Here is a 9,583-nt window from a genome sequence, read left to right as displayed (position 1 = left end):
TCTGGAACAGGGGCATAAAGTGCCTAATGGGAGGATCAAAACGGTAGCTAGTTGTCAAGTGATATGAGAGTATTTCAACATTTCATTTGACCTGAAAAACACAACAACTGAACAGAAAATTTCAAGAGAGAAGTTCAACAGGAGACCAGAACAATAAGCAAAGAGAATCAACAAATGTGAGGACAGGTCATTTGAAATTATTCAGTCAGAGAAACAAAAATAAAAATGAATGAAAAATATAGAAAGAAGATTAAAGGAATTAAGGACACCATAAAGTCAAACAATATGTGCATTATTGGGGTCCCAAAAAAACAGAGAAAGAAGGAAGCAGATTGTTTATTTGAAGAAATAATGGCCAAAAAATTCCCAACCTGAGGAAAAGAAATGAATACCCAAATTAATGAAGCATAATGGAACCCAACAAGGAAAAATTCAAAGTCCAACCAAAGCATATTATAATCATGTTGTCAAAAGTCTACAATCAAGAATTTTGAAAACAGCAAGAGAAGAGACTGGTCACATACAAAGGAACCCCCATAAGACCAGATTTCTCCACAGAAACTTTGCAAGCCGGAAGAGATAATATATTCAAATTGTGAAGAAGAGGTAGAAAAAGATGATGGCAAAGCAAGAGGATCCTGAGTCCATCTTCTGCCACAGACATACCAAGGCAACAACTACATGTAATGCAATTTACTCTGAAAACAACCTGAAGACTGGTACAATCAAAGACATACTGATAAGACCACATCAGGAAGGGTAGGAAGGGCAGAGATGTCGTTCGGAAGCCAGTCCTCCACACAGTGACCTATAATCAGAAGGGATATCACAGGCACGGGATACTGGGGGGAATCAAGGCCCACACCAGGCAGGCCTGACCCTGGGGACCTTCATCAAAAAGACAAGCCCCCATTACATCTGCTTTTGAAAATCAGTGGGGTTTAACTCCAGGAGAGCCTGAGGACTTTAGGAAACCATCTCCATTCTTAGAGAGCCAGCAAGCTATATCACTCAGCCTGATACCTAGCACCAAAGCAATATTTTTAAAAGGACCTGGGTATATGTGATGGAGATTTATTGACTAATTTCAGGACATGTGCCAAAAGGGCAGGGATCTGCCGGAGCTTTCTCTGGGAACAGAAGTACTGGTGGATCCATTTTTCTGGCCATCCTTTAGTCTAGCTGCCGGAGCCAGTTCTGACACTTTTCATCTACCTTGCTAGCATCACTTGCCCCACCCAACCCATTCATCCCAGTGGATACACCTCCAAAGAAGCCCCCACTGCTCCACCTCTGGTATCTCTCCAGCGAGACTTCTGCTACAGGGAGGGGGAAGCTAGCCCCACCCACCAGCAGATTTGCAGCAGCTGAACTGGGGGCAAGCCCTGTCTACCAATGCACCTGCAGCAGTCATGGCCCAGCCATAATAGAAGGGCACATGCATTCCACACAGGAGACGCACCTGAATCACCTGTCTGGTGACCAGGGGGACTGTGATACAAGAGTGCACCACAAGACCTCTTCTACACAAGGCCAGTAGTTTCAAGACTGGGAGACGTGGCTGACATGCCTAATACATAGTAATAAACACAGAGAGTCAGTCAAAGTGAGGAGACAGATGAATATGTTCCAAACAAAAGAACAAGACAAAACCACAGAAAAAGAGCTAAACAAAATGGAGGTGAGCAATCACCTTGATAAGGAGTTCAAAGTAATGGTCATAAAGGCACTCATGGCACTTGAAAGAAGAGTAGATGAACTAAGTGAGAACTTCAACAAAGAGATAGAAAACATAAAAAGAACCAGTTGTAGCTGAAGAACACAATATAGAAATAAAAACTCCACTAGAGGGAATCAACAGAAAATTAGAGGATATAGAAGAGCAGGTCAGCTGGAAGACATAGTAATGAAAAGCAAGCAAGCTGAACAGCAAAAAGAAAAAAGAAATTTTTTTTAATTTTAAAAAAGAATTTTTTAAATGAGCATATGTCAAGCGACCTCTGTGACAAAGGGTACTAACATTTGTATCACAGAGGTCCCAAAAGGAGAAGAAAGAAAGGGGCAGAAAGTGTATTTGAAGAAATAATAGCTGAAAACTTCCCCAACCTGAGGAAGGAAACAGGCATCCAGGTCCAAGAAACAGAGAAAGCTCCAAACAAGATGAACTGAAGGAGTTTCACTCCCAAAGTTAGTGGAAGGAAGGAAATAACAAAGATCAGAGCAGAAATAAATGAAATAGAAACAAAACAAGCAAAAAGAAAAAACACACAATAACAACAATAGAAAAGATGGATGAAACTAAGAACTGGTTCTTTGAAAAGATAAAATTGATAAAGCTTTAGCCATACTCATCCAGGGAAAAGAGAGAGAGGACTGAATAAATAAAATTAGAAACAAAGGAAGAGAGGGGTGCCTGGGTGACTCAGCCAGTTAAGTGCTGGACTCTTGATTTTGGCTCAGGTCATGATCTCACAGTTCATGGGGTCAGGCCCTAGTCAGATTCTACATTGACAGCACAGAGCCTGTCTGGGATTCTCTCTGCCCCTCCCCTGCTCACTCACACTCTCTTTCTCTCAATAAATAAATAAACTAACTAACAAACATTAAAAAAAAAAAAAAAGAAACGAAGGAAGAGAAATTGCAACTCAATGAATGAGCACAGATGGTGGGGCATGCCCTTGGCTTTAGCATGGTTGTATCCTCACATGCCCAGCTTCACTAACAAGGTGGGGGAAGAGCACAAAAATACGTTACACTCCATTCCATTCCAAGAAAAATCCCAATTAATCCCTACTCCTCCAGTAGACTCTTTAGTATGACCAACAGAATCACCATCACATAAAATCCAATCATCTCTCAAACTGCTGCCTTTGCACTGGTTCCTGGGACAAGTGAGTCCATTCACGAGCCCCTCAAAAGAAGTATCTCAGATCCCATAGCCCCTCAGGATCCCTGGATGTAAGCTGCATTGGTTTTCAAAGACAGGCATTTTGAGAGCATGGTCTCTTGGGCGCAGGTCTCAAGGGTTGGGGTGCCCAATGTGTGACACAAACCCCTCTCTCCTCAGGGACAGGCTTTAGAAGTGAGATCCCTCCAATTATGTGTCACAGAGCCAGGGGTAGGGTTTTGCCAGAGACGGTGTCTCTGCCTCTCCTACCCAATCTAGATGCAGTCGTTTTATCTCTTGTGGAGAAAGCTGTTCAGTTAGTTTTCAGTTCTTTTTCAGCAGGAATTATTCCATATGTAGTTGTAGATTTGGTGTGTCTGTAGGAGGAGATGAATTCAGGATCTTTCTACACCGCCATCTTGGACAATCCCATAATTTGTAAAGTTTTGTTTGTTTGTTTAGAAAATAAAACTCAATGGTTTTATAATTCACTCAGTGGCAACTGATAATCATCAAATCAGCAATGGTTATCTTCCAATGGTTATCTTACACTAGCTGTGCTGTCATTTCTCTAGGATGAGCAGATACTCTGAGTCACAGACATTTCCCATATAAGGTACATCATATAAATCAGACTTGGTTTGTCACCAGCATTTATAAAACCAGGCCTAGGGAAAGAACTAGGTCTAGGGACACATACCTGGTCTTAATATACTGAATGTTTAGCCTGCCCTGATCATTACAAAATCAGAACAGTAAGAATATTCGCAGTACAAATTATTCTTCATGGACAAGCCAGTAGGGAAAAAAAAAAAAATGGGCAAATGACTTAACTAGATACTTATCAAAAGAGGAATAAAATAAAATCAAAGCTAAAAAAAAAAAAGAGGAACCCTAAGTGACCAATAAACATACAAAAAGATACCTCACCTTATTTGTGATCAGGGAAATTATATTAATCTGCCCTGAGGGACCACTAGATCACCATCCAGTTGTCTAAAGTATAAAGGTCTGATGATACCAAGTAGTGCTAAGAATGTGGAGTGACCAAAACCCTTATACACCTGCTGATGGATATAAAAATTAGTAAAAGGCACTTTAGTAAACAATTTGACATTTAGAACAAATTGACGTTATGCATGTCCTATAACTTAGCAATTTTACTCCAAGGTATCTATCCTCCAAGAAGCAAGCCTGTGTGCACAGAATATAAGTACAAGAATGTCCCACAGCAGGACTCTTTGGTAATCCGTGGAAGCAACTCAAATACTTGTCATCCATCCTTAATATATTAAATAGTCAATAGACAGAAGCAAAAACTAATGCTACACACAAAAATATACAAATATCTTTAAAATATAATAAAGAAAAGAGGAAAACAGTCACAAGTAATACTTTTGTGCCGCCGTTTACAGATAGGTCAAAAAGAGGCAAATTAAACTACCCTGGTTAGTGATCCATACTAAAGAGAAAACCATAAAGCAAAGCAAGAAAGTGATGATTATCTGGGTCAGAGCAGCGGTTGCCTTGTTGGGGAGGTAGTGAGCTATAGTCACTTAAGAGTTCACTGGGACCTTTTGTGGTGCTGGAAAAGATCTGTTTTCTTGATCTAAGAGGTGACCCCATGGTGTTTGCTTTACGTTCAGTCACTAAACTATGTGTATGATTTTATTTTTCTTTGTGTGTATTAAATTTCATCATATATCAATGACTTATTGAGCCATGGGGGAAAATAAGCTTGCACATAGAGAAAAATGAGCATGAAGTCATTGCACCCAGGAACTATCTGACTCGTGAACGAGTCAGTCAGGAAAGGGGTTTCCTCCTTCAACAAGTTAATTCATTAAAGTAGCTGAGGGGGTGTAGTCATTGTTGGCAACGGTGGGTTTTTTTCTTGAAGGTAGACATGATCAGGAGAGCACAAAAATTACAGGAAACTAAAATAAAGAAGAAATTTCCAACAGAGCAACATTAAAGGGGATAGTATGAAGCTGTTCATGCTTCCCTGGCACCTTTTCCCAACAAGACCTCAGACAGGAGGTGGGAACACTCAGCACAGGTAAGAAAAGCTCCTGTCCAAAGGTTGGGATGGTGACTTAATCAAGACATGCACGAATGGAAAGGAAAGGGTCCATCTCCCACACCTGCTAATCTCCAAATGCGTCTTAGATTTGCTTTTCCAGGATCAGGTATAGGAGGAGGCTCAGAAGTATTTAGAAAATGTTAGGCTCATACTTTCCATATTTCCAAATGCATGATTAATAAACTTAAAATATATGGAGGACAGAGTTCTGAACTGAGAATCAAGACAGCTGAAAATTTTATGCCAGCACAGCTCGCAGATTGAGTCTTCCCTTTGTACAAGCCCATTCACCCATTCAAGCCTTGTTTCCTCCATCTCTAAAAGAATGGGAAGGTGCCAACTGAGTCTATGCTTTGTCTATGGCAGCAGATGGTCAGGATACGGCCTCCATTGTATGGGCAGGAAGTATATGTCCCATGCAGGGACCTGGGAGTCTTCTATGGAGTCATTCAAGGGAATCCTCAGCCCTGATCTAGTATTGAACTACTTACTTCCAGGCTATTATCACACCTCCTCTCCCCAACTCCCATGCCAACCCACAGTGGTGCTCCCAACAATGCACATTGTTGGAACCCAGAATAAAACTCTCCTGGCTGTTTTTTGCATTCGCTAAGAGATCTCTTGGAGAGAGTGTACAAAAAAGAAAGAAAGACAGCTCTAATGGTGGAATTTAATGAAGGAGGAAGAGAAGGAAGAGAAAGAAGAGGTGCTGGTGGTGATGGAGAAGGAGAAGGAGGAAGAAGAGGAGGGGGAGAGGGAGGAGGAGGAGGAGTGAAGACCCTAATCTATACCAGGATGAGTGCAATGCACTTTGTAATTTGTCATCCTCAGAAAACCCTTTTACAGTGCACTTTTTGAGAAGAGGAAGCTGAAGCTCAGAGATGCTAAATAATTTACCCAAGGGTATGTGACTGCAAAATGGAGCATAACCAATAAAATTATGCTCTACTACCATTTTACAGACTCAGAATCCTATGGTTATGGGACACTTGGGTACAAGCCCGCCTCAAGGCAAGAATATAACCAAAGTAAGCGTCTCCTCAACTTTTGGTCGTCCTCCACCTCTCCAGGGAAGACAGACCTAATGATCCTTCTCTGGAGCTGTGCCCCTATAGCTCCAGGGAAGTGGTGTCCTGCTCTACTCTGAATGCTGGGCATCCAACCTTGCACACAGCAGTGATCTGGCTCTTCCTGTAAGAAACCAGAAGAGAGTTCCAACCTACCCACTCCAAAAAGACAACCTTTCCCAGAACCCTTAAAATTTCCAAATACTAGGCAACATTTCAATAGCAGCCATTTGGAAACAAAGCCCTTGGTGAACTTTCCTGGGTGACACATTCCCTATACCATCTGCCTCAGCCAGGTGAATAAATCTGCTGCCCAAAGAGAAGCATACCCCTTCTCTGTTATGTCTGAGTACCTACCTAACTCTTGGTCAGATCAACAGTTGACACCTTAAGACTCTTTATTTCTGGAAACACAGCAAGATCTTGCTCACATCCTTTGTGATCTTAAGTTAAGCCCGTGTTCATAACATTGCTTCCCTTGTCTCCTGTGTTCTCAATGGGACTCCCAAGGAAAGGAGAAACAAAGTAGAAAGAGAGTAGACATTTTCCCTGCCATTTTTCTATCACTATACATATGAAGTTATAGGATAAATATTTGGGCCTGGGCAGGAGGATGCCTGGTCTTGGATCCTGTTTGGCCTTGACTGAGTTCCTTCTTTTCCCATGATTGGTAAAAGAGGAAGTAGCAAAGACAGGACCAGGAACTTTTCTTCCTCTAAGCCTGAAGAATCCTGTCTCCCCTGAATGCCCTTCCAAGTAGAATGAGGCCAGTGCCCAGCCCCACCCAACTTTGCCCAGCTCTATAAAGGAAGCTTCCAGGCAGCCACCCCCAGAATGTTCCAGCTCTGTGCCCTCATCAGCAATGAGGCACTCTCTCATTGGGTTACTCTTCCTCCTGGTAATCTCACTGCCTTCAGGTAAGATGATGGGTATAGGTCTGATCATGAAAGTGGGGGTCTTCCAAGAACACAGGTACTTAAAATCCCCTTTGGGCATAAGACCAGCAGGGGGACGCCAATATCAGATGGATCAGCAAGCCAAGGATGGGAATTAAGTTAGTGGTCTTCAGTGTCTGCCCCACTCATCGGTTGCCACATCCTGAAAGCCTACCCAAGCTCGAGAGAGTGAGGCCAACTTCTTACCACACATGTCACCGTTCAGCTATCCAAATTCCTATTTCCTTCCAACTTCCTCTGATGAGCCTTAGACGTGGTGGCCCTCACTGAGAGATGACAGGAGGTGAGAGGACAGAATGTAAAAGGTAAATTGCAAAGTAATAGGTGCCCCACCAGGAAGAGAGGGCAGGTCTAGGATTTCCCCCAGCCTCAGAAGCCTGATTTTTCTTTTCCATTCTTTTTTTCCTTCAGGGAATGGATTGTTTGGACATGATGGAATACTAATCCGTACTTGCACTGCGCTCAAAGGCAGGTGCTTCTTCGGTTACAGAGTGGGATGGACTTGGGTTTCATTCTGTCACAACATATTGTCTTGTTGTGTAAAAATGTTGAAAAATAATCCTCCCCAGGTCGATGAGTATTGACCCTCACCTCATGGATCCAATTAGAAGGCTACATGAATAGCTAAAAGGATAAAATCTGCACTCTGTGTGTAAGGATCATTAATGAGCCATGGGTAGCAAATGGGAGGCAGATTCTCACGAACTGACTGGCAAAATTCTAGAAGTATTTTGTAAAGGGGCACTGGGGCAAAATGCATCTCCTATTTTTTTTTCCACCCTCCCGTCTCCAATCACTAATTCCTATTTCCAATTTAAATTCAGTTGATTAACACATGGCTACCGGCCCAAGGATATGATGTATGCTGGGCTCAATAACAATAGCTTACTATGTGCCAGTCACACTTTTAAGTGGTTTACATCTACTAAATCACTTAATTCTCACAACAAAATAAACTTTTTTCTCCAGTTTTGTAGATGAAGGAATTTTTCAAGGTCACACAACCAGTAAGAGTGAGTTAGTACTGGGTTTGAACCCAGACAGTCTTGAGCCTGTGTCTTTACTGTTAATCTATACCACCTCTCAATTGCTAAGCGTAGGAATCTAACTGGAAGTATTAATTGTAGTTTGTAGTGATTGTAGGTTGTGATTCAATGAGGAGTCAAGAATCCAAGTAGCTCCATGGAACAGCAAGCCCCTCAAAATTCTTCCTGTGGCTTAAAGCTATAACGTTCCTGGCTGCTACATTGCGTTTGTGGCTCTACTCAGTAGCTCTGATGCATCAAGATCAATGTTGCCCTAAGATTCCACTCACCAACCATCACTTCGCCAACTGCTGGGGTGGAAGCAATGAGCCATACAGACCCACAAAAAACTCCCAGCTGTCAGTGGGACAGCCTTGCTCCAGCAGCATCTCTTCACCACCCCTCCAGGGCCCCCTCCCCCAGGGGCAGAGGTCACAGATCTTCGTGGAGATCCTTGTCATTAGCTGCTCAGGAAAAAGAACACCAGCTGAGTCTCGGGGTTTCCCTTCTCCAAGGATGTGCCTGAAAGAACACATCTGAGTCTCCACCCTGGAAAGCTAGGCAGGGCTTCATTCTTTCTGGAAGTCCTGCCTGCTCGGGCTCTCCCATCTTAATCCTCAACATTCCAGCAAAAAAGAAAAACCAGAAATCATCAGTAGTCCTCAGGGCTAGCTTGCCAGGGCATCTATATTTTAGCTAGCCTTTTTTTGTTTTTTGAAGTTTATTCATTTGTTTTGAAAGAAAGAGCACATACAAGTAGGGGAGGGGTGGGGGGAGTGGAGAATCCCAAGCAGGCTCTGCACTGACAGTGCAGAGCCTGATGTGGGGCTCAAAACATAAAAGCAGGAAATAAAAAGAGAAATCTGGGTGAAGGGAGAAAGCAAATATTCCTTCATCAGATTTCAGAAGGGTCCACAACCCAAAATAAAGGCTAAAGATCTCTACCCTTTTCTTGTGGTTCCCCAAATCATGATTATATCAGCCTGGGGTGAGATATGGCTCTAACTTTGACAACGGGATGCAAGAAGAAACACTCATCACTGTCTTTGATGCTCTTCAGTGCAGCTTGGACGAGACTGGAACGTTCAGTTATTCTTGCTGAAAGCCCACATATGAAATAAAGAAGAGGACTGAATTATCACACATAAAAGCCATTTTGTACTCACCTTGTGGCTCCATGGGTAAAACCCTAGAGATAGTGGCCATCCTCTCTGAGGAAGCCAAAACTGTTCATCTTTGTTCTCCATATCACAGGGCAGCCATGCAGAAAGTCCAGGATTTAGGCTTAGCAATCAGACATCTGTCTCACTACATGGGCGCCGTCAGGAAACTTGTTGCTCGTAGTGCAACAGGTTGTTTCAGGACCCTACTCCAGCAGAGTGACCCGAGAGGGCCCCTGCATTTATGGCCATCTTCCGAGCCTTTTCTATGAGGCCCAGCTCTAGCGCATTCCCCTTAAGCTTAAAAATGTCCGGAGTGAATGCATGTTACTGGAAATCAAGAAATCTGAAGGACACTGAGAACGGTTACCGATACCTTATCGTACAGTTGTTTTAACATTATCT

General features: G+C 42.7%; 1 protein-coding gene and 1 non-coding gene across 2 annotated transcripts; one reads left to right on the top strand and one right to left on the bottom strand.

Annotated features, from left to right (window-relative positions):
• Positions 1-3,526: 3,526 nt before the first annotated feature.
• On the bottom strand, positions 3,527-3,658 carry LOC121040466 (small nucleolar RNA SNORA72). Its single transcript, XR_005795313.1, has one exon. It is a non-coding gene; the product is annotated as a small nucleolar RNA SNORA72 (small nucleolar RNA).
• A 3,241-nt stretch (positions 3,659-6,899) lies between these two features.
• On the top strand, positions 6,900-7,577 carry DEFB136 (defensin beta 136). The gene is made up of 2 exons (XM_040494440.1): positions 6,900-6,954; positions 7,405-7,577. The coding sequence occupies exons 1-2, from the start codon at positions 6,900-6,902 to the stop codon at positions 7,575-7,577; spliced, it is 228 nt and encodes a 75-aa protein (XP_040350374.1).
• The last annotated feature ends 2,006 nt before the right edge of the window (positions 7,578-9,583 follow it).

This window comes from Herpailurus yagouaroundi, unplaced genomic scaffold (assembly GCF_014898765.1).
Source record: "Herpailurus yagouaroundi ecotype Mexico unplaced genomic scaffold, PumYag 28, whole genome shotgun sequence".
NCBI lineage: Eukaryota > Metazoa > Chordata > Mammalia > Carnivora > Felidae > Herpailurus > Herpailurus yagouaroundi.
This window is presented reverse-complemented; position numbering and strand designations above follow the sequence as displayed.

Excerpts from the sequence above, each read along its gene's own strand:
- DEFB136 (XM_040494440.1), top strand. The coding sequence starts at position 6,900 with ATGAGGCACTCTCTCATTGGGTTACTCTTCCTCCTGGTAATCTCACTG. Across the intron at positions 6,955-7,404 it reads GGTAATCTCACTGCCTTCAG|GGAATGGATTGTTTGGACAT; the intron begins GTAAGATGATGG and ends TTTTTCCTTCAG.